This window comes from Pteropus vampyrus, unplaced genomic scaffold (genome assembly GCF_000151845.1).
Source record: "Pteropus vampyrus isolate Shadow unplaced genomic scaffold, Pvam_2.0 Scaffold45, whole genome shotgun sequence".
NCBI lineage: Eukaryota > Metazoa > Chordata > Mammalia > Chiroptera > Pteropodidae > Pteropus > Pteropus vampyrus.
The window spans coordinates 3,550,058-3,576,091 of record NW_011888826.1 but is presented as its reverse complement, the minus strand read 5'-3'; the positions used below and the strand labels follow the sequence as shown (position 1 = coordinate 3,576,091).

Below are 26,034 nucleotides of genomic sequence, written 5' to 3'. Positions count from 1 at the left end.
CCTCTGTGAAGCAGTGTCAATTACTGTCTTCTCTGTCCTGCACCTGCGCCTTCATTGTCTTTGGTTCAGCGTGGAACACACCCTGTCCTCCTATATCTCTTCTTGTGCTCAGGGTCCCATCCTGCTTTTCCGTCATCCTTTCTCTCTCAGCCTTTTCTCTACCTTGTCCTTCCTGTCAGATGTAAACATGTCAGACCTCTGCCATCTTAAAAACAAACCACAAACGGTGACAGAAAGCTTTCACTTTTCTATACCTTCCCCCTCCCCAAGCTGGTACTATTTCTCCAAAGAGTGATGTGTACCTGGAGCCTCAGATTTCTCACATGGCACTCCTTCCTCAACCTTGGCCTTGCATTCTGGTTCCTCCAAGCCCTAAATGAGTTCTTTCCCAGATTACTAAACACCTACGTTGTCGTAACTCAGAAGAGAGTAGCATTTAGTCCTTATCTGAACCACTGTCTCCATGAAACCTTCACTACCTTCCATTTCCATGACAGTGCAGCCTCATGGCTTCTCCTGTTTAGTGGCCTACTTTCCTTCTACTGGCCATCTTCTTCTGTCCATTTTGTAAGTGGTAGAGCACCTCCTTTTGCCCCTCTCCATACTCTGTCCCCGAAACACCTGTGTGTCCTGTAGTCCACACACACCCCAGGCCCCGCCCTGGTCTGGGCTGCACTCCCTGCCTGCCAGCCCCATGGGCAGGTCCACACCGTACCTCTCTTCACTCAGTTCAGCTGGCTTTTCTCAAATTCTCCAAAGGTCGAATGAACCTTTATTTTCTGTGAATCTCCATTGTTCCTAATCTATGCTTATTTTATGGCATTTTCTACCTTCTATTTTATGTTATCAATGGTTATATTGGGACACCTCCCCTACTAGATTATACACTCTTTGAGAGTAGAACAAGTAACTAATTAATCTTTGTGTTTCCCATGCTTCCTTGATGGTTAAATAATGGAGATTTATTGATCAGAGAGTTTGTTCTTACAGCCCATTCATTCCAAGAGCCAACATGCAGGTAGGGGGACTGTAGAGGTATATTGAGGAAGAAGAACTTTCTAGATGTAACCACAAGATGGCACAGTGACTGCTGTGTCCTGGTATCTGTGAGGGTGGGCCAAGTCAAGAATCAGAACAAGGTGTTCTTGATTACTGAATTACTCAAGGGAAATCCAAGAGACTCTTCAAATTTAAAGTATTTAGTCAATTCCTAATCACTCACGAAGTAGTCAAGTAGGTCGGGCAACGGTTCTTCCACGGATCCATTAGGCTAACTGAATGGATAGCTTCCCTCCTTCCCTCTTTTCTTCCTCCTCATTCAGCAAATATTTGAGTACCTCCTTTGTGCATCCACTGTTCTAGATATTAGGGATACAGAAATGGACAATAAAAGGCAGGGTCTCTTCTCTCATGGAGCTTATTCTTGGCCTTTAGTGAGATCCAACTAAAGATATTGGAGACAGACCCAAGAGTTTCTTGGCTGTTTCTGTTACTCACCTCTCCCCCAGCATGGATTGAGCCATAGTTTTATATTATCCAAATGAGTTTTAGTTTAAAAACCGAAAGGACCACTGGTCAGTCTACTATTGTGACTAATTTTGTTTGAGCCATGATTTTCTGTGGCCTTCTACCTTACTTCCCAGTTATCCTACTTAATCAACAATTGACTATATTCTCTTTAAAGATATTGAGGTTCGGAAAGGCCAAAAACGTGTTTAGTATAGCATAGATAAATACAAGGAAAAATACATATTCAGGTCTCTGTATCATTCCTTACGTTATGATCAAGGTAAATGCCAGTAAAAGATTTTAAAGCAAAAAAAAAAAAAAAAAAGCAAGTCCAGTATGTGGCAGATACCTATAGGTAAATTTGACATACACTGAATTGTTGCTAAAGGGTAACCATTTGACAAGGTGTGGCCCTAATGTAAATTTACTTAGCTAAAATTACATCTCATGTTCAGAAACTTTTCTTCTGCGAGAGGTAAACAAGAATGTAAAAATAATACAAGTATGAACATTTAGAAATCTCAGAAGTCACACATTGCTTGTTTAAAAACTATGAGACATGACCGTCTGTTAGGGTAGCCCCTGTGAGGTATGAGTCTCAGCTGAGTACCCATGTTTTTCCGAGTATGGCTCCCCTTCTCCTCTCTGTGCCTTCCCTCTGTACCTAATCCCTTCCCAAGCCTGGCTCTGCAAGACAGGATTCAGTTCCACACCCCTCTCGCCAACCCTTGCTTCAGGGTCAGGAGGATGAGAGTAGAGGATTAACTTGAGAGGCTAGTGAAAGAGCATTCCTACATTGTAGAAGTCACTGTGTAGAATTTTGGTGCGTTGTGCACTTCAATAGAGTACATTTCCCCCCCTAACATGTAGCTGTTTCCTCTGATTTTTAGTAGTCAGTATTTTCAGAGATGCATTATAATCTTTCACCACAATTAAGCCACAAACAGGGGTCAGTCCATCCCTGGATGGTCACTAGTCACATATTACCCAAACCACCATTTAATTCAACACGCAAATGACTGCTGGCTCCACACGGGTAATTGGTTTTATTTTAGCTGTGATTTGGGGTTATCTGTGACTATGACCACCATAAAAGTTTAGGTACACTGAAATGTCGCAGACAAAAAGATCAGAAGTCTACTACATCACCAAATATCACTATTAATATAAATCTCACATTACGTATGATTGCATAATCTTCACATGGTATAGTCCCATTGTTTGTCCTTCAAAGATTCTGTTGGTTATGATTCTATATAAAAGCCTGTGCCAAAAAAAAAAAAAAAAACCAAACTTTTAAGTGTACATAAGGCCATTTTGGGGCAGCACATGTCTGAGTGACACACTAGATGTAACGGCTTTGCATTTTGAGCCCTCAGAACCGTGTTAGAGACGTTGCATTCATCACCTTGTTTATTCTAGCAGTAACGCAAAGTGTGTATTTATTCCCATCCTGCGGAGGAAAACTCTGAAGAGAGATTAAGTTTGTCCAAAGTTACACTAATGATAAGGGTCAGGCAGGATTCAAACTGAGTTCTGATTCCCAGAAAGAGTATTTTTCATCTGCACCACTGTTCCCCTGTCCTGCTCTGGGCTCTGTGAATGGGTGTATGGATTTCAGTTTGGAGGCCTTCTCCAAGTCAGCTCTAAAGGAGCAGTGTAAAGATGGTCGCCAGAACTGTACTGGTTAAGACTGGGGAAGGACCTCTGCTTACCAAAGGGTGGGGGTTGCAGAGGAGGGGCTGTGCCCACCTACTAGCTGAGGCCTTGAGACAGAAGACTCTGGGGCCTCACGTTGACTGATTTGAACCCCTTTTTGTTAATTACCTGTGAGCAAACACTGCAAAGACCTGAGTTTATAATTGAGGAAGGTCAAATTTCTTTTTAAAAATGCTAAACTAAATAAAAATTGAAAGGAGAATCACCACTTAATTCTCCTTCAGAAATCAAAAACAAAGATTGATTGTTTTCTGAATAATCTAAAAATATGGCTGGGGATGGCGGGGAGGGGAGCAAATTATACAGGCACCTACAGTTAGGATAATTTGTAAATTATCAGAATTATTTTAAATTTGTCAGCCCTTGGTAACATGACTCATACAAGGCTCCTCCACCCATCTCCAGCCTCATAGCTCCATTCTGTCTCTCACTATTGGCTCCAAAACTAACAGATTACCTGGAGTTACCCAGACCCCACTGTACAGTGTCTGATTCCCTCTACCTGGAGTACCCGTCCACACTTTGCTAACACGGTTCTTTTGTTATCTTGTCTGGAGTGTTACTTCGTGTATTTTTAAAATTAATCCGAGGCAGGCCTACCAATTGGCGTGACACTTCTTTCTTTTTAAGACTACCACTAATTAACATATTTAAAAGGTCTGTACAGAGGTGAGTTGAAACACTTCAGTGGGTACTTTGTTTGGTGTTTGATAAGTGGAACCTATCCCAGAACTATTTATTTTATGTAGGTCTCAGTTCCAGTTAGAGTATATTCCTGGAGCCTTTAAATCATGTAGTATGATGTGCCAGTCTGTAAAGCAACAGGTGAACTGCACTGCCTTCCTCCAAGGGCGACAGCTGAGAATTTGAAACTGCCTAGACATGTATCCTTTCTAGTAAGGGTTGAATGTAACTCTTACATTTAAGCCAATATTCCTCTTTTTTTTTTTTTTTTTTTTTTTTTATTTTCCCCTGCTGAATGGGAAGGAAAGATTTTAGTCATTTTGAGTCATTGCCCTTATAAAGAATTTTAGTTCATCAGTTCACAAAAAGTGGTTTTGGGTTTGGGTCAGTAAATTAATGTGAAGATTTGTTTCTCATCTTTATTTTATTTTTCTCAATATGAAAACTTTGCCTTTTTTTTTTTTTAGCTCTATTGAGTTATTGATATTTAATAAACTGCACACATTTAAAGTGTACAATTACCGAGTTTTGACACGTCTAATTCCTGAAACCATCACCACAACCAGCATAGTGAATATCCAGCGTTCCCAGAAGTTCGCTCATTTCCTTTGTGAATGATCCTTCCCGTCCCCAGATAACCATTGAGCTTCTTTCTGTCATTACAGATTAGTTGCATTTCCTAGAATTTTATGTAAATGGAATCATATAATATGCACTTTTTTTGTCTGACTTCTTTCATTCAGCATAATCATTTTGAGGTTCATCCATGTTGCTGCATGTATCAGAAGTTCATTCCTTTTTATTGCTGATAAGTAGTCCAGTGTCTGAATCTACTACAACTTGTTTATCCATTCACACATTGATGGACATTTGGGTTGTACCTAGTTTTTGATTATTACAAATAAAGCTACTATGAATATTCATGTACAAGTCTTTGTATATAGGTTTTCATATCTCTTGGATAAATGCATAGGTGTGAAATGGCTGTGTCATATGGTAGGCACATGATGAACTTTTTAAGAAACCACCAAACTGTTTTATAAAGTGATTGTACTATTTTGACCTCCTCGCTAGTGGCATATGGTTCCATTTGCTTCACATTTTCACCAGCATTTGATATAGTCAGTCAGTGTTTATAATTTTTTGTTATTCTAGTGGGTAGATAATGGTATTAATTTGCATTTCCCTAAAGACCAATGATGGCAAGCATCTTTTCATTGCTTATTTACTATCCATATATCTTGAGCTGTCTATTCAAATATTTTGCCCATTTTTTAATTGGGTTGTTTTCTTATTGGTGAGTTTTGAAAGTTCTTTGTTATCAAATTTGTCATTTTATGGGTTGTACTTTCAGTGTTGTAGCCAAGGAATTTTTGACTAAATGTCAAGAATTTTTCTGTTTTTTTCTAGAATTTTTATAGTTTTAGGTTTTATTTTTGTATCTATGATCCACTTAGAGTTTAGTTTGTGTATGGTTGTATATGGTGTGAAGTATATATCCAACTTTTTTTTTTTATGGACAACAAAATTTTCCAGCGCTGTTTATCAAAAAAACATTCTTTCTGGCGACATTTTTTTCTAATAAAGTAAGACATTTGTAAAAAAAAAGCTTAAACCCTATACCTTGCTAGTTTTTTTTATTTATAACTTACACAAATACATTTAAAGACATCGAGGATGAGGGTGTGGGGAGAGGTGAGTAGTTCTAAGTGTGTACTTTACAAAATTAGAACAATGGTGTATTCTGTGTCCTTTTTAAATATTTAGCAGTTTATCAATGTTTCCCATATGATTTAATTCATATTTGTTAACTGCGTTAGTTTAAATCTTTTTCTAATTTATTTTTTAATTACATTTGACATACAATATTAGTTTCAGGTATACAACATAGTGATTACACATTTATATAACTCACAAAGTGATCAGTCATCCTGATAAGTCTAGTACCCACCTGGCACCATACATAGTTATTACAATATTATTGACCGTATTCATCTTGTGCTTTACATCCCCATGACTATTTTTATAATTGGCAATTTGTACTTCTTAATACCTTTGAACACATTTATACTTAAATCTTTGTTTCTCACTTTTTTAGCTTAAATTTTTAGAAATGAATTATCAGGTCAACGTACATGAATGTTTAAAAGGCTTCGATTGCATATTTCCACAATGTATTCCAGAAAACAATTTATATTCCCACCAGCAACAACTAAGAAATGTAATTCTTTATGGCAAGTTCCATTTTTTAAGGATGCCCCTTGTCACCCCTCTCCTGTTCTCCACAGTGGCCTTTAATCTTCCCTCCTGTCCCCAGGCCAAGTGCCTTGCTCCTCACTCATTCTTACCAGATATATGACCCTTCTACTTGGCACTGGTGAAGTTAAGCAAACTCCTTGCATCCCTTGCCTCCTTACCAGAAATCTTACCAGGATGAATATACATCCCTTCTAGGTCAGTAAAGAAGCCCCACAGAAACTTCTCCCTTTTCTCTGGCTCCCATTCAGCCTTGTCTCCCAGAACGCTTCATTTCTTCCTTGCCTCTCTATCCTCAGCTCATAAGGGTTCTCTTGTCTCCCCCACCTGGCATCCTGAGTTCCTCTTTAGCCACCATTTGGCCTTTTTTCTTCTCTTTCAGTGCAAAATTCTTTGAAAGAAAGCATTGTCTTGCTGGAAGTCATTTCCTTGCAACTCAACTGGCCCTCCTCATTTAGGTATTTCTCTCTCTCCTTTCCCATCCTCCCACACCCACCCACCCCACCCCATGCTCTTTCTTGCTGAAGTTTGGTGTGTTCGTGCCTGAGGGGTGAACTCTGTGCAAGAACTGCAGGGTGGTCTGTACTCTTAGCAGCTTTATCATTTTGTGGTGGTTGCCACCTTTTTCTTCCTTCTTGAAGCTCTGTGTCTGCCCCTCCCCGCTTTAAAGTACCTAGTTTTTTCTTATAGTGGTGATTGTTAGGCTCCAGCATGAGTTGGCCAGTAATTTGCTTTGAATCTGTCTGTAGAGTAAGCTATACAGCTATCTTTGTCTGCCCTCAACTCGTCCCCTTAGTTAATGCTGTCAGACATGTTTATGGAAATGCTTGTTTTTGCCAGTTTCAGCTGCTCTGCACTACTCCAGCACCTGTCTCCTATATCTCTTTCGAAAAAAGCACTCCCTTTTCTCCTCCCCATTTTGTCCCTCTCCCCACTCCCCAGGTACTTGTTCTTAGTGCTTTTGACCCTACTTCTCATCATTAGTGCATCTTCTCATCATTAGTGCATGCGTGTAGAATATCCCGAACATCTGGGCTTCCGTGCACTTTCCTCATTCGCCTCCTTACAGTGTATATAAACTACACTGCGCTCCCACCAGAAGGTCTTCCTGGAATCCGTGTAGTCCTCACTTCTCACCAGTGAGTCCTGGTGACTGGCATGCCCCCTACACACCATGGCCTTTCCCTTCCCTTCCCTTCCTTTATTACACATTCTTCAAGGCAAAAATCACCAAAAACCCATAGTATTCTTTTCCTTTTCTGACCTTCTGTGGTACTTGCCTATACTATATAATATTGTATTTACTATTGATTTGTCACTCTAATGCTGTCTTATGGTGCTTGGATGTCATTTAACAGTCATGTTGCTTAACTTGATGTAAGGTATCTATCCTGCAACTGTAGCCAGCTCATATGCTCCTGGGAAGACCAATACAATCAGCAAATTTCAACCTTTTTAAAATTAGAATCCCCATTTTAAAGCAGAATTGTGATCCAACTCTCTCTCTCGCCACCTGCGAATTCACTCATCAAACAGCAGTCTCATTATAAAGACTAATATGGGAGCCAAGCAGTTGCCCATCTCCTTATTCTTCTCTCCTTCAGGGTGCTAGTTAGTGGTTTGCGCCCGTCCTGTGAAGAGGTGGCGCAAGGGACACCCTCGTCAGGCAGGGTTTCTCCCTCAGCTGTTGTTCAGCACGAGATACACACCTCAAAAGGCTTTTCTGAAAACTCTGTTACAGAGAAAATGGTAATGTCTTTAAAATGTAAATGAAGAAACTAAGCAGCAATTTTGAGAAACGGCAATAGACTTGGATTAATATTGTACCAAATGAAAATATGAACAATTTAAATAACTTGTGATTCACAGGAAAATGTATAAATCTAGGGATATTGATTTGTTTACTTTTCATTTTTCAGTGTACTATAAATATTTTGTTTCACATTTGTGTCTAACAAGATTTGAAATAGATTTTCCAATAAAGATAAAATATAAAGAATATGAATAAGTGATAATGAATAAGAAACAATTTGGTTCATATGCCATTAACCAGATTGGATCTGACTTTTGGAATTTCAAACTAACTCTTCTTTTCTTTTTAGGTTGCCTCTTGGTGCTGCATTGGCCGTATTTGGCACCCAGAATGCTTCATTCTGTCATGGTCTATTAATAAGATTACCTTGCTAGAATTTGGAGCAGGGCCTCAGGTAGGTGGCTTTTATCATTATATGGCATGGCTTTCAAAGTGATCAGTCATTCCAGTTTCTAAATAATATACAGTAAAATATTAAAAGCTTTGAAAAGCATGCCACATAATAAGCATGCCACTTACTATTTTAAGGTCTATCAATATGTATTTGTTCAGCGGGACTTCATTAATACTTGTGGTCTAATGGAAGGATTGGAATACTGACAAGGAGCAGTCTTCCATACTCTGCACAAAATGCATAGCTGCTGTAAAAGCTTATTTGTTCATGTCCCCAAATAGCCCACAGATCAACTCTTAAGCTCTGCTCAGAGTAATAGACTGTCCCATATTACCACTACATCTCTTTCTGTCTACTGGGAAGTATCTGATTAACTATGAGCAGGTGGGGAGGGAGGCTGGCTCTGCATCCTGGGATGGGGCAGATGCTGGAACAGGGAACTCCGTGGGACAATAGTAGTTTGGTAGCCTTTGTTGGAAGGACGACACACAGACATCAAGATCCAAACGTGTAGGTGCAGCTCAGTGACACAGAATCCAGGCGTAGCTATACTTGGGAATATGGTACACATGGATTTCGCTCCAGGTAAGTCTGTCAGCAGGTCCTCAAACACAGGATTGAGATTTAGAGGCCAGGGCCCTCAGCCTAGAAAGAGAAGGCTGGTAAAACCAAAGGTGGCTGTGCCAAGTGCCAGAGGATGGACTCGAACTCCACTGACGGTCGGTAGGGGCTTAGCCCTGGGGAGAGGAGGACGTAGGCTGAGAGCCAGGTGGGGCCTCGCAGTCTCCACGAACAGAGCTTTATGATCAGATAAAAGGTACACAAATTAATATGGGAAACATTCTCTAATCACAGCATTCTATGGCGTTTAAGCATTAAAATCAGGTTAACATAAATTTTTAGTCATTTGCATATTTTTTAAATAGATGAAAAGATGTTAATGGGTTTTTTAGTGTTATAGGTTATAGTTTTTTTCTACTAAATTGCAGTTTTTAACAAAGCCTCTTTTTGGCAGCTAGGAAAAATTTTTTCATTTTTTACTTAGTCAGCTACATTTACACAGATTTTCTCCATTTCATCTCTCTTGTTTCTGTAATAAGTCAAAAAATTTCTGATATTTTCAACATCCTCCTTACATTTCAATTTGACATGAAGAACATCCTCTTTAAAGATTTTGAATTTTACTTTGTTCCTTTTTCCTTTCCATAAAACTTCATTGGCTATTTCCAAACAGTAAATCATAATCAGTACAGGAGACGTGCATTTAAGGAGTTATGGAATAGAATATTTGAGAGCAGAAATATTCTAAAAATCCAGGCCAACTGAGTGCTGCCCAGATGCTTCCCCATGCCTGTCAGGACGCCTTTGGGCCCGGGCCCCTGAGTAGCACATGCCCAAGTCTCCCTAGCTTTCAGCACCCACTGATAGAAACAGGACAGATTCCCAGGTGGTCGTGATGCTCCCCTGAGTGCCCACCCTCCGCCAAAACAAACTAACGATTTCATTCTATGGGGTTTGCCTTCTGAGCTTTAAAGCAATTTGAGATTCCAGGATCTCCGAAACATGTTTACCTGCTTGTTTTTATTCCTGAAATTCTTTAAAGGGACTGTAGTTATGTTCAACAGATATTTATCAACTAGAGCCCTGACCAGGTACTGAGGATGTAAGGATGAAAATTAGTCTGCCCATAGGTAAATTTACAGTCCCAGGAGAGAGACAGGGAAGTCCAAGAAGAGCTTTACAGTCCACATTTTAGGGGTAAAAGGCTCAGAGAGGTGAAGTTCTGAAGCTCATTCTCAAGTAAAATCAGTCAAGGAAGATATCAAATCTCTTAATTGTGACAGCTGGAGGAGTGCACATGTCCTCTGCAGGTGGAGGAGGGAGTGGCCACCCCTGACTTTACAATTTCACATAGAATGAGACTATTTACCTGCAGTGATGTGGGAATAAATAGAAGTGGTTGTTTCCACAAATGTTTTTGTGCTGGACAGCCACGCAGGCATAAGGGAGCTCAGAGTCATGGCATATACAGAGCTTTACCTGGATGCGGGGTCTATTTTCATTATACCGTTTAGTGCTGCTCAAGATTTTGCACACACATGTAACATTTATACCTCGTTGTATACCATGGCACAAATCTCTTTAAAACGTACTGTACTTTGAGATGGCTTAAAACTAATTCTCTGCATGAGCTTTTAGAATTAAGGAAAACTTTCTTTCCTCATCATTTTTGTCTTAATGTGTATTATTTCTGCCTTTCCATTTGAATTTATAGACATTCAGTATGAGCGCTTGGAGAGTTCGAACATGAAACCTGGATTAATGCTGTATTTGTAATTTTAATAGCATTAGACAGTTAGCCATAAATGAATGGAGGCATGTCCTCCAAATGTTTGGGGTCCTTCAGTGTGAACATGTTTATAGTTGGTGTCAAGCATTTTTATTGTAGCCCCAGGAATTTAAGGGGTCAGTGGTAATGAAAATAAAAACAACTCATTGCAATTTGAGAACTGCAGTTTTCAGGTTGAGCTGACCTGTGAGCTACCTACTTTATAATCCTAGCCGGAACACTAATATTTTGGAAATACTTTATAAAAAAACAGAGAAAACCAGGGAAATCTCTAAAAATGGTTAAAGTTTTGATTAAGCAATCTTACTTTATATTCACATATAATTGCAATTCTTCGCTCTCTCTGGCATCATTGCTTCCCTTTTGCACAATTCCTCTCTAGTTTCCTGTTTGCAAATACTAATTGCCCTATGTGAAGAAAATGAAAATATCCCCAGTGTGCCACTCATCTGTATTTTTTAGTTTTATTTTGATAAAAATATACAACTATGAGAGGGATCCCCCACATAATAGTTAAAATGAAATGCTAACTTCTAAGTTCTAGATCATTAAAAGAGAGTTTTTAAAAGGGAAGAAAAACTTTTTAACTGAACATGACATTGCTTCATAAAATAATTAACCAAGGAAATTATTTCTCAGTTGGAAGATAAAATTTATTTGACTATTCCATCATCATTAGATTGTCTGTTCATTTTCTCTGAATACTCTAGAAAACAAAATTAACGCCATACTTAGGTTCAAGATGACCCAAAACAGAACATCCCAATTGTACGGATGAGAAAACTGACATTGGATTTTGTTGGTTCCCATTTGGAACTTATTGACATTTAACTATTGGCTCTTAGAAGCAAATAGGCCTGCTATTTCCCTTTACTTCTGTTAGCTTATTATTTGTATATTAAATATAAGGCTTTTTAATTATCGGTAAGGCTAAGTTGTAATGGTAAATTTCAGAAGGGTTTTTCTAGAACTGCATTTTAATGAATTGCTCAAAAGTTGAAAATATCAAATACAGTAATTCAAAGAAAGCATCCTTGTTTTGATTAATTTTAGTTCACTGACATCAACTATAGGAAAATAAGTACATCAACTAGAGGAAAATATGACATTAGCTATAGGAAAGTAGGTACTGTAATATTCACTACTCTGGGTATAAAATATTTTATTTGGGTACCTATTTACAAGTTAGGCGGGTCAGGCGCAGACCCAGCTCTTTGCCATGTCTCCTGCTTCGCAGTAGGCACTTCTCCTTTCTCTTCTCCTGAGGCATCAGCAGCCCCTGTCTAACCATCTAACCATCTATCTAACCGTCCAGCCATCCTTCCTGCTCCATGCCAGCCATGGAAGCAGGTGTCAGGCATGTTTTCACTTTAGAAATTTTTATTAAGAATGGGGACCAAATCGATACCATCTACTTGTACTAATTGAGTCCTTAACAATAAGATCAATCAGAGAAGGCATGCTTTCTAAAACAAGTATTTTAGACATCTTTTTATTACAGTTGTTTTAATCTAAGACTTTACAAATGGCTGCTAAATTTCAAAAATACTTTTCTAGTGTCTTATTTAGTTTGTGGAACCAAGTTGGTCCATACTGTATTTTTCTTTTTACTGGAACATATTTTGTCTTGTGTCTACTGTAGTGATTGAGCAAGCCTATAGTTCATTTTGTTGCTGGAAAGTACTGTCCTGCTTTAATTATTTACATTCATTCAACAAAATTTTTACTTTTATCGGAAACAGCAGTGAATAAAACTGACACAGCTCCTGCCCCAGTGCTGCCTACAGTCTGTTTTTGATTCTGCCTTAGATTTTTGTAGTTGCAAGATTTTTTTCCTTTTATTATTCTTCAATAAGTGATTTTACAGTCCTACAGAAATTGAATGCTGTAAAAAAATTCCACGTTATCATACAGGATCAAAAAAATGTTCTGAGTATGCTGTTAGACTTCAAAATTGTCTTCAATTATGTTATCTTGTTAATTTCTTTCACATTCAAAATTCTGTTGTGTTTTATTCATATAAATTAAAGTATTAACTACTGGTAAATTTCTTTTTGCAACATACCTATTTACTCTATATAAAAAGCATGTTTCAAGCAAATGTTGGCATTTTCTGAATTGTTTACTAATGGTGTTTTATGATTAGCGTAAAGGAGAATAAAGCTTTGATTATGGATGACATTTGCCCTTAATTAGCAAAGTATATGTTTGACTTTTAAATATGAAAGAATTGTTGATGCAGGTAAGTATTGTAAACATTCACAGCTGTTAGAGAAATGACTATCAGGACTGTGGCATTTTAAGTATAGAAGCAGTTTTAATACAGGTCTGTTCCTTTGCTGGCATCCTCGTAGGAGTTTGTTTTAGTAGACCCTTGCTATGTGATTCATTTTTGCTTGTTATTTTTCTGTGTGAGTCACTGTAGAATGTAAAGTATAGGAAGGTAAACCTGTGTGTGTGCATGCACACACAATATTTTCTTTAATTATAATTTTTATGTATGCAAAGTTACCCTAGGAAAAATGTCTGTTTGGGTACCGGCAGAAACTGGAAGGGTATTCTGAAGTGTTATTTCCTCTTAGGGTGATTTGAAATGGGTATGTGTACATTTTCTATCTTGTTTCACAATTCATCAGATCAAGGCAAAGAAGAACTTTAGTCATTTGAAAGGCAGAGTAACCAATCTTTGATATGTAAAAAAGAAAAACTGGAGTACAAATTTTGTTGCAGACTTTTCAGAATAGTAGTCACAATGCCTTTTAAGTTTTTTTAATCCTATAAAAGAGAATTCACAATTAATTTTAGTTGACATTTCAGTTAGGATTATATAAATGCATACTGTATTTTTTATATTTGTTCTATCAAGCCAAATAATAATGATCTCGAACCAGCTTCTGGTTTCCTTTGTTTGGGGAAATAATTAGCATTTTTTTTGAAATTACACGGCCACTCGTAAGAACTCTAAATAGGTTGGAATTATGTTTTGTGATAAAATGCATGAAAATGATTGCTTTATTTATGATTTCATTTTAGACTGTAAAATATGTTATGGGTAATTTATAGACTATTGTACTATTTCAAATCAAGATGCATAATTTTAAACTATATTGAAATACTTCAACTCTAAAGGATTTTTATAAAGGCCAATCGACAGCATAAATAAAATTTTTATGAATGTATTTGAGATGCAGTAAAATTTATATTGGTCAGGAAAAGAAGAAAAAATATATGAATTTATTGTTTACTAGTCAACTTTGGTTTTAGATTTTTTTTCTACCCAAATCTCTATCCATGAGACAGATATAGAAGTTATTATTGTAACTTGTTGCTTAAAATATTTAAAATTTACTTTGCAAACTGTCTTTATTAAAAGATGCTGTTTAAATCTTAAATTTGTTTCTCTTTGCTGGTCATGTTGGCAGCTCTGATAGAGATATTAGGCACTGCCCTCCACTCTTTTATGTTTAATGACAAGATGTATCTACTTGTAAATTGGTTTGCCAACCTGCCCTTCTCCTAGAATGCAGTCTAATAAGAGTGAAAAAGGAGTTTTAGGGTATAAGCTCCTTTTCGACCACATATGCTTGACCATATATATGCTGTCAAGATGTTCAGCTTCTCTGGGCCTCTCACCTTAAAATGGCTGTGATGATAAATGTGTCCACCTCTCAAGTCCATTGAATCCCAGGGAGGTAATAGAGATGGGAACACTACACTTGTAAGGTATTTATATTATTAAAATAACAGAATACACAAAACAGACTTTCATATTCTTAATTACCCTGCCAAAATCTCAGTATGTGCCCTGGGCAAGTAAGTATTTACAAAGTTAATTTTATTGTTTTGCAATTTTGATGTGCAGAATTCAGCTCTTCCATTTATGCATGTCCTGTGCTTTACAAAGAATGGAGCTTTTGCTTTAACTTTTTATATATCTTTTATTAGTCTAAATTTTTTATTTTTCTTGTCTTTTAAACTATGAGAATAATGCTGCTTTCAAATATACCCTTAGTATTTTTGTAATGATGCTTGAATGTCCTCTATTAAATATTTTATTTACACATCATCAGATTCTTAAAATATGCACAAATTTCATTTCAGGGGAAATTAGATCTGTGTTTAGAACATTAAGTAAAGTTATTTTTATTTAATCTGTCATTTGTGAATCCTTTTCTTACTGTATTTTAACTATTTGATTCATATCATCCCTCTCAAGTTCTTATAATCATGATTCTGAATGCTCATCTTTAAAGAATTCAGAGTTTACTAAGCTTTCTGTGCCCTGTACTCTCTATAGTAGATAATTCTGTTTGTTTTTGTTTGGTTTTTCCTACTTTTTGGCCATTATTCTTTTCACATTTACTTGTACAATCAAGAATTATTAACATTTTTTTTCTCTATGCATGTTCTTAGTCTACTGAAGATCATGCTACTAATAGGCATTTTTAAGATATTTTAAGATTTTTTTTTTAACACTGATCTCTTAAAACCAAATGATGCTTTCTTCCTGACATCCCCTTCTGTAGCAAACTTATATTTAACTTCCCTTGCATGCTTTTGAAATCTAAAGAGCAGAGTTATTGCTGCATTTCAGCAATCCTTACAGCATTCTGAGAGATAAATTGGCAGGTACTGCAGGTAACAAGCCCAAGTTGCACAAGTGTGTGCAGTACGGGCATGTGAGATGCTGTCATCGGGCGGCTGCTGTTCTTGGGTGACGTTTCCTGTGCACTCTCTTCAAGAAATAACTGAGTTTGTCTCTTCCATATTAAGCTTAGTGAAATTTTGATTCATTTGGTTTACGAATAGTAACCCTTGCATCCATTTTTCTCAGTAGGCAAGTTAGATTTTAACAAATTAAATTTGGGAAAGAAGTAGGGAGTCATTCAGCATCACAAAATGCCGTTTATATAGGTAATACTGTTTTACTTTTTCTGCATTTATTTGGTCATGTAAATGTGCTTAGAACTAATAAAAATTTGCAATTGGTGAAAATTAATGCATGACTTGTCAGCAGAGTATGGAATGTAAGCATGTGCCATGAAATTGCAATTCCTTTATCCTTTATTTTCCATCATTCACGTACCAGTTCCATTTAGAGTGTAGTCCATTCTTATTTTTTGTTTCATAGATTGTCCAAAATGGGAAGGACTGGATTCTGCTCTCTTCCACGAAGAGTCAATGGGACTGGCTAAGATCAAGGTCTGAGGCTTTTTCTATCTGCCATCAGGTATGCATTGAACAAAAATCACTATAGTTCTGTGCATGTTTCCTTAAAGTATCTGATTGATATGCATATTGTGAATGTGGAGGACTTTTATTCGATATTGAACTCACAGCCTTGTATTTATCCTTTAGTTTTAAATGCACCTATAACTAATTTGAGTTTTGTAATATATTGAGATTAAAAGATATTATTAGCTATGAAAAAATTTCAGCTGGTCTTAGAAAAGTGTAATATTTGAAATCTGCAGTTCTTCATTGCTCAGTATGTACATCCAAAGATAATAGAATTCATTTGTTACTTATTGAGTATCACCAATTTTTATATAATCAAATGTTTGTATATTGTTTTATGATGTACTTTTTATAAATATTTTTTCAATAACTTGGAAGTTACCATCTTTCTTGACTAGAATTCTCTGCCCTTTATGGTTGAATCTCATCTTAATGACAAATATGACCAGTCTTTGAAATATTTTCAGATATTAGTTATATACAGAGATTTAGATTCTTTGTATTCTGTGTTGATATGACAGTAGAAAATGTGTCAGCTTGTTTCCCACAGTGTTCTAAATAGGAGCATGAAAGCATCATGTTAGGAAATCAGATAGTCAAAATTGCTCTTTTTTCCTGCCTTGGCAAATGCTTTATACCAATTTACAGTGTCATTACTGGTTACAGTGGAATAACTGTGTAGATATTTCTGAAAGAGGCAGAAAAGCTGTCTCTCAAATGAGAATATAACAGGAAAAGAACAGATCCTTGAGATTCAAAATCTGATCTAAAACCAGAGGAGACATACTGGGTTAGCATTAGTAATGTCCTTTTCATTAATTGGTTAGTGTAACTTTTAAGCTGCAGAGGAGACTTAGACAATATGAACAACATGAGGGAACCTTGCCGTGTCTACCAACCAATGAAGAAAAGACAACATGAACCAAACACGGATTGATTTACCCACACGCTTTACATTTTAAGCAAATGAGTGGATAATTGCTTTATTTTGCCTGTTTAGTGACAGCCTCTGCATTAACATATAATAGGATCTATTGTAACATACTCTTAATTTTACAAAAATGTAGGTTAAATTTAGTAAAAAAAAAGTAAAACGAATCTGCGAAAGTAACATACCTCCAGCTTGTGAAGGCAAATAAGTGTCAGTCTCATGCCAAAAGACAAGTTAACATAAACTGTTTTTTTTTATTTTCTGAGTATATAATAGGATGAAAAATCAAATAGATTAGTAACTGATAACAGTCATTTAGCCACATTCAGTTTTCTGTTTAAAAATCAGATCCTCTTAAAAGAGATTGTAGGTATTATTTCTGTGTCTCCTGAAAGTACCTTGCTGGACTAGCCTTCAGAACCTTGAGGAATCATTTAACTCTTTTATATCAATTGAATCTTGCAGGGGTTGGTTTCTTACTCTGAGAAATACAGCTGATAATATCGACAATCTCTTGCCCACAAATTTTGTGTTTAAGTAGATACACTCTGCAATACAGTATGTTCATTTCATTCTTTCTCAAAGCACTGATAATGAATTGAAACTCTGACACGTGTTTTTACAACCTGAAACGCCTCCATAATGTGCATCCTTGCCAGGTACTGTGCTCTAGGCCAAAAGTCCCACTGGTTTACTGCACATGGTTACAGATGTGTCAAAGACTGACCCCTCCGCTTTTGGGGCTAGGCTGATCACTCTGGCTCATCCACTTAACCTCAGTCTGCCCAGTGAACAGAATCATTTTCTATGATGCGAAAATCAGTGAGGAAAATTACTTCAACCAAATCCTTCTTCCATCCAAATGACAAGGAGCCATGATCCTCAACTAACATAACATCGAAAGGTTTTGCCATTTCAAGAATGTATATTTGTTATGAAGATAAGTCATTTCTACTCTTGACTCAGAAATTCCTCTGCGTGTGATGACACTGGTATAAAGAGTAAATTTTCTCTTTGATTGCTGCACTCAACTCTTTTAGGCCTCTGGTGTCTGTGCATTAAGGATATTTTCCATGGACTAAATCGTTCACAAGGTGCCTAAAAGAGTTTTCAGTTGCTTATTTAGATTTAGTTTTCCTATAACATAGAGGGTGACTAGAGCCAACTTGCACAAATTAAAATGATTTTTAGACATTGAAATATTTGCGGAAACATGTTTAGGATTTTAGTCCCTTGTAAAAGTTGTTCTCTAGTCCCTTGTAAAAAATCAAAGTTTAATAATGCCACTTTTAGTGTCATGTTTATTCGTTTTTGTGTTTTCATAATTCACAGTTCTGTTTATTCTATGATGGCATAAAAATCAAAAACAAGACACTAAAAACAAAGAAAAACTATAAATACAACTAATGGAAAGATCTGTTAAAACCATGCTTCATTGGGAAAATACTTAAGTGCCTTGAAGATTAGTGTCTTATTTTGATGCTTCCTGCGAGCTTCTGAAATTGCTACCGCTTTCCCTAATACAGCATTCGTTGAGTGGAATTTTAAGAGATGTGTGAACTGTTCATTCTGAGCAATGCATTAATGTGTATTTTGACAAATATAAAGAAACCTACAGATATTACATTAGACCAGCTGAATCCATTTTATGGTTTCTTTTTTAATTCAAAAGCATCACATAGCAAATAAAATTTTAAAAATTAAATTTAGTTACAAACTAGTTGTTTCTTATTTTTTTTTCCAGTCCCTTTTTGCTTTCTTTTACGACCACATGAAACTTGAGAAGCCACCTAAAGCTAAATCATTTAGTGGAGTTGGGCAGTTCCCAAGTGTCCAACAAGAAGGCCTGGTTTAGGCTGCGATGGCCACTGTCATTCCTGGTGATTTGTCAGAAGTAAGAGATACCCAGAAAGTCCCTTCAGGGAAACGTAAGCGTGGTGAAACCAAACCAAGAAAAAACTTTCCTTGCCAACTGTGTGACAAGGCCTTTAACAGTGTTGAGAAATTAAAGGTTCACTCCTACTCTCACACAGGAGAGAGGCCCTACAAGTGCATACAACAAGACTGCACCAAGGCCTTTGTTTCTAAGTACAAATTACAAAGGTATTAAACTCTATTTGTCTTTCAGATTATATTTTCTAAGATGTTGGCCGTGTGAAGCCATTGTAAACGTATATATTTGTATACACATTTTTTAGCTGATTTGCAGAAAGGAAATGTTAAGTATATTAGACGTTGGCTAGCTTTAGTATTCTAAATCACATACTTTTATGTGTTAGTTTTTGGATTTTTTTAAATGAAATGCTTAATGAGTGTAGAATTTCCATTTGTACAAAGAAATTACAAGAAAAGGTATGGCGTTTACGTGAGTATATTCAGCCTTGCTCATTTGCTTTTGTAATAATAGCTAAAAACCAGACAGTGAAAACTAAAGTGGCAACTTAAATGGCTCAAGTTCTGCAGTATTTAGGTATATTAACTATCCTTGTAGTTATATATCGAGTTTAAAATTGTCCATTATTAGGGAGATTCTGTTTTAGCTTAGTAGATTAGCTTCCATTTGAAAAGTGAATACATACCATTTTTGTCACGATACTTACAGAATATATCTGTGTTTAAAGGCACATGGCTACTCATTCTCCTGAGAAAACCCACAAGTGTAATTATTGTGAGAAAATGTTTCACCGAAAAGATCACCTGAAGAATCACTTGCATACACATGACCCTAACAAAGAGACATTTAAGTGTGAAGAATGTGGCAAGAACTACAATACCAAACTTGGGTTCAAACGTCACTTGGCCTTGCATGCTGCAACAAGTGGTGACCTCACTTGCAAGGTCTGTTTGCAGACTTTCGAAAGCACAGGAGTGCTGCTGGAGCACCTTAAATCTCATGCAGGCAAGTCGTCTGGAGGGATTAAAGAGAAAAAGCACCAGTGCGAGCATTGTGATCGCCGGTTCTACACACGGAAAGATGTCCGGAGACACATGGTGGTGCACACCGGAAGAAAGGACTTCCTCTGTCAGTATTGTGCACAGAGATTTGGGCGAAAGGATCACCTGACTCGACATATGAAGAAGAGTCACAATCAGGAACTTCTGAAGGTCAAAACAGAACCAGTGGATTTCCTGGATCCATTTACCTGTAATGTTTCTGTGCCTATCAAAGATGAGCTCCTTCCGGTGATGTCCTTACCTTCCAGTGAACTGTTATCAAAGCCATTTACAAACACTTTGCAGCTAAACCTCTATAACACTCCATTTCAGTCCATGCAGAGCTCGGGATCTGCCCACCAAATGATCACAACCTTACCTTTAGGGATGACGTGCCCACTAGATATGGATGCCGTTCATCCCTCTCACCACCTTTCTTTCAAATACCCATTCAGTTCTACCTCATACGCAATTTCTATTCCGGAAAAAGAACAGCCATTAAAGGGGGAAATTGAGAGTTATCTGATGGAGCTGCAAGGTGGCGCGCCCTCTTCATCCCAGGATTCTCAAGCATCGTCATCTAAACTAGGGCTGGATCCACAGATCGGATCCCTCGATGATAGCACAGGGGACGTCTCCCTGTCGAAAAGCTCTATTTCTATCAGCGACCCCCTAAACACACCAGCATTGGATTTTTCTCAGTTGTTTAATTTCATACCATTAAATGGCCCTTCCTATAATCCTATATCAGTGGGGAGCCTTGGAATGAGCTATTCCCAAGAAGAAGCGCATTCTTCTGTGTCTCAGCTGCCCTCACAAACGCAGGATCTTCAGGAACCTGCAAACAGTGTAGGTCTGGGGTCTCTGCACTCACTGTCAGCAGCTTTCACCAGTGGTTTAAGCACAAGCACCACCCTACCACGATTCCATCAGGCTTTCCAGTAGGGTCCCAAAACGGGAGTTTATTACAGAAACGTACATGTAGCCCTGCCTTAGATGGCCATTTTTATTTTAGTGCCTACTTTAAGACAGTATAAAAGTTTCTGCTTTTGTATAGTACCTATTTTCATTAAGCCAGTATAATATAGAAACTAGCTTTGGAACCATTTGTGTTCAGTTATGTTTACCTGGGTATTTTGTCCTGATTCACTGCCAATTGTCATATCTTAAAGATTATTTTTCATATAGGAAAGCCATTACATTTGTAAAGTCTTACAAATCTTACATTGAAAGTACTTTTTGATCTTAGAATTTTCATATTTGTTCAATAACAATGGCTCTACCTTTTGACATTTGGCTCATTAAAAAGAATTGCAATAGAATGTAAATTTTCTAAAATGTGTATAAATAACCTAAGAGTTTTTATATTTTTACTAGCCTCTAAATGGATTCATAATCAAATATTTCATACGAATTAAGAATCCGGTTTGGAGGGATAACGTATTTCTTAGATATACCATAATTTCAGGTCAGTATATTTTGAAGACTTGCTATTGTCTGGCTCAAATATTTGCTCTCTATTGTGCACATATAAGGAAAACAAAACTTAAAGCACCAGTATTTATAGCAAAAAGACTCCTAGCGAGGTGACACGGCATTCCATGTTACTTAATAGTTGGCCTTAAAGTAGTACACAGGATATTTTGCCACGTTTAACTTGCTCTCTTTCCATTTAGTAATACTAACATATATGGCATCGGAGTCTTCAGAGTCAGTATATAGATATATCTCTTCACTCTTTTCTACCTTTCAAGGCCAAAGGGTGGGTCAAGTACAGCCAGCAATTTTATTTGCATTGTCAGTCCACAGTTAGTCCAGAATCTAGAGCCATTGCGGAGCACAGATGTTAGGCGTCTTTATCCCAGAGTGGGCTGTCTCAGCTTATATGGTGTGATAGACATCCTAAGCAGGAAGATGGATGTGAAGCACACAGTTCAACTTGGGGACTTGCCTAGGGGTCGTGCCCCCTGTTGCCAGGGTTGGAAACTAGACTCCTTAGAAGTAAAAGCTTATGGCTTACATCACTTGCGGCTGAATTTGATACAGTTTTCTTTCCCTTCAGAGCCAAAAGTGGAAAACAAAACAGTCCTGCCCCATGTTATCTTTCTTATTCAGTGTTAATTCGTCTTTCCTTACTATTTTCAGATGGAGAATGTAAAGTGAAATGCGTTAGAGAGAACTATCTGAGGAATGACCACAAAGTTTAAAATTGGCTAAAAATATATACAGTAAAACCCCACTTTTACACCTCTCTGGGAAATGCAGGGAATGTTGCAAATAAGTTACATTTTTAAGGGGGGAAAAAGTAAAACAAGCACTATATTAGTTAATTTGAAAATAATCAAGAATATTGTGTTCACTGAATAAAATAATTATTATGGGCTTTCTTCACATTAGACAACCACCACAATCTGAAAGGTCAATTTATATTTTTTGTAATTATCAGTTGGGACATCAACCTAAGAAACATGTCTATTAAGCACTTGTTAACACCTTATTTTGGGAGCCTGTCCATTGGGGCAGGTGTGGGGCAAGGGGAAGGTTTATAGATTATATATCTCTTTAAAGAAAAAAAAAGAAAAATATTTTTGAGCACTCAGCCCTATGTGGAAGTTTCTTTTCCTTTTCCGAGGGCCAGTTATCACTGCAGATTGCGATGTTTACCAAGAATTTCCAAAAATGAGTGCAGATTACCGAATATAATGCGTTATTTAAAATATTGGGGAGTAGTATAATTTGTGGAGGAATGTAAATTGTAATAATGTAAATGGGGGTTTCACTATATATATAACACACATACAGAGAGACATCGCACTTCATAGAATCAAAGTTGCTCTCTTAAGGAACTTTGGCTCCTGATATTTTATCATGCTCCTATTTTTTTTAAGTCCTAGGAGCAGTAGTTTTTATACTTAAGTATTTAAATTTTATTATTAAAAATTACATTTTATAAAAAAAAGTGTTCCAAAGGCATTAAAATTATATATGTTAATAAGGAAATACATTTAAAATTTTTTTCAAACTGCTCCTAAGCTTTTGATTAGGAGACTATTTGCTCTGAAAGTAGGCTTTTAGCTCTGCTTTGTTACTGCTTCCTTTAGTTTCTATGAAACAGATTGCTTACCTAAATCATTAGTTGAATGATTAGCGTTCAATATTGCTTTAATCACCATTTTAAAAAATGGAAAATAGAAATTTGGTGACAGAGCACAAATAAATAGAAAACCTATTTTTAAATAGAAATCACAAATACAAGTGTGGAAGCACTACTTTATTTTATCTAAAATTTGTTGAAGTCAAATTAGTGAACTGAGATGTTGGCCTTAGTCGACTGTATTTCACTGCTAATAACATAAAAAAGGGAGTACCAGGATTTATTAAAGCATTTTGGAAATGGGGAATGGCGCCATGTATGTATCTACGTTTTTAGACTAATTCTCACCCTGCATGGAATTTGGATACATGGAGGTACATGTGTCAGGGCACCAGTGTTAAAACTGTGGAGTCTTGATTTTCACATATACACCTCTTTGCCTGTCGCTGCCCCACAGACTTGAAATAATACTTCCAAGTAAGAGGGAATTCAGCTAATTTGTTTTTAAAATTGACCGTAGTGGTCACTAAACCCCTTTCTGAGAGAATTTCTCTTAACGATAAGACAGACTCGTTTATTTTAATTGCACAATGGTTTAACAAGGATGTAACAGAATTGGCCCTTTTTTTTTCTTAGAAAAAAAATCGACATTCTTATATCAACTGGATACGATTAAAAATAATTATTGCTGATGCTGTTTTCATTCTCTGGTGGCCAGAATCATCATCCTTGAAATTTCTCATAGTGCCTTTGCTTGGTCAAAAAAAAAAAAAAAAAAGATTATCATTAAATAAAAATACTTCAGTTTAGAATTTGGACCTCAGACAAGATATTGAACATCATTCAGTTTGAACTTCCACAACATGTGCGTACAAATTACATCACCAGGCATGGAAGCATGACTGTGGAAGGATATTGGCACAGTAAGCAATATTATTCACTGATGTATGCTAATATCATCTTTATCATTGGTCACTGTTAAAATTTGCATTTGCAAATCCTATTACCCGGTTTCATTTTTTAAAACTTCAGTTGTCCTGGCTGATCATGCACCACTCTTTGTGCAACTTTTAAATTTCATTTAGTGTTTCTTCCAAACTATGTATTTTTGCCTATTTGTTGCTTGTGCTTTATTATTATTAGTCATTTGTGGAATATAGTGATATATTGTGTTATTTTGGACAGTAGCGGTTTTTAAAAACCATATACTGACTGAAACATGAGCCAGAGCTGATTGCTTTATTAAGCTAATAATGAATGTTGAAGAGTACATATTTTCAGGATCATTCATCTAGTAAGCAATACTCATATATAGGCCAATATTTTTTTTTTTAAATAGAGCTTGGTCAACCTCTATACTACACATATTACAAGATATAGCACTTTCAAAACGAATCTAAACCTTTACAGAAACTTTCTTATAGGTTATGCCTTTTATTTTAAGACATTATAATTTGTTTCAAGTGCCATTAGATGATATATATGTAGGCCTTTGATATATAATGCTTTGTGTTCAAAATCGTAGATGGTATTCTAAACAGGTACATTTTTACAGTGTTTTCTTATCAATTTGCTATATTGCACAGAATCAGTGTGTGTCTTTTCATAAGGTTTTACAATGGTTTATTTTTTTACAAGGTTTACGTGTCTCAAAACACACTGTCTTCCCAGTATGTAAATTTAAAAACCAGTTCACCCAAGTTGCTTCTAGCCTACTGAGATCCATGTGGCGTTGGAGGAGATCTTTTAAGTGTTGAGTATTCTTCATTAGCAGTGGAAGACTGTTATCTCTGACAAATGAGTGCCTAAGTTGACTTCATCTTCTTTTTCTCACTGTCAGAGCCATGTCGACAACACAGATAGCTTGTTATGATTACATAGATCCACATAAGTTGTGTAGTTTTGTGTTAAAAACCCATACAGAGCTCCTTTTTGATCATATAGAACAAGGTGACACTACCAATATAAAGGCACGCTTAGGTCACCCTCACCCCTTTTTACAACGTTATCAACCCTCTGAGGATGGAAGGCAGTGTCTTTTGTTGTTGTCTAGCTCTAGAAATGACAGAACTATTGCTAATGTATAAAACACTTCATTGTATAAGCTTCAGTGGTACAGATGAACCAGAATGAATGTCTGTCTTCTCAGAAACACTCCTTCAATATTATGTTGGATCATGCTGCTAATGTAACTTGGGATACAACTCTTCATGGTGCTACAGACTTCTCCGTCTCGGTCAGTCATATTTTTTTATCCATAGGAAAAAAGGACTTCATTAGGTGTAAAGGTGTACAATATATTTTTATACTGTGACTTAACTCGTCATTAACAGACTTTTACACCACCCACCACAATGTATTCGTGTGCACTTGCAAAAAGGACATCTTGGACGTGCAAATGTTACCAGAACAAACCAGCTTTTATCCACAAGGTGACTGTAACTCAAAAGTGGGCTTTGTAATATGGTGTGGAGTGAAGAACATGCTGTATGTTAACTAACGGCCCTTTGAATTTAACAAAAACTGAGAATCCATTAGAAGATGGATTGCATTGTGCCTGAACGTAAGCTGGACTGCTGAAATTGTATTTTAGCTGATGAAAAAGTGTTGGACTAGTACTCTAAAAATGCTCTAATGATAAAGTTTTGAGTCAAAATAGAAAAAAAAAAATCTGCATTCCACCTGAATTTTGTATATTTTTATTGCATTTAAAATCGCTATTCTGTGATATTGGGAAATCAAGTGGCTTATCATGTATATCATGTACTTAAAAATGTATTCACAAACTACTGTTTTATTTGTATAAAATATAGACAAAGACCATATTTTTTTTGTGTGTATAAGCTCTGTAAAATAGCAGTCACGTTATGAAGCTGCAGTGATGCTACACTTTAAACATCCACATCCAAAGAAGCAGGCTATTTATTGTCCAGTTACCCAGACATAAAATATTAATTTGCTGCTAATTAAACAATAGTACTGCAGCTTCTTGTGGCCTACAGTGTTATGTTTGCTGTAAGAAAAAGATATGTGAACTCCACAAAATATATGAATAAAATTACAGAATGGCTTTAGATAATGTAGATCTTCCTGAAATTTTAATAGATGATAA

At 36.6% G+C, this 26,034-nt stretch overlaps 1 protein-coding gene across 5 annotated transcripts in view; it reads left to right on the top strand.

The window, feature by feature from the left end:
* The window catches only part of PLAG1 (PLAG1 zinc finger), a 39,357-nt gene extending 18,201 nt beyond the window's left edge, over nt 1-21,156 (top strand). The window contains exons 2-5 of one of the 5 annotated variants that reach the window (XM_023530052.1): nt 8,271-8,375; nt 15,857-15,955; nt 18,639-18,997; nt 19,516-21,156. In XM_023530052.1, the coding sequence (XP_023385820.1) occupies nt 18,756-18,997; nt 19,516-20,773 (1,500 nt within the window). In that variant the 5' untranslated portion in view covers nt 8,271-8,375; nt 15,857-15,955; nt 18,639-18,755 and the 3' untranslated portion in view covers nt 20,774-21,156. The remainder of the gene's footprint in view (nt 1-8,270; nt 8,376-15,856; nt 15,956-18,638; nt 18,998-19,515) is intronic. The other 4 variants (XM_023530053.1, XM_011359170.2, XM_023530054.1 and 1 more) reach the window with 4 other exon arrangements.
* The last annotated feature ends 4,878 nt before the right edge of the window (nt 21,157-26,034 follow it).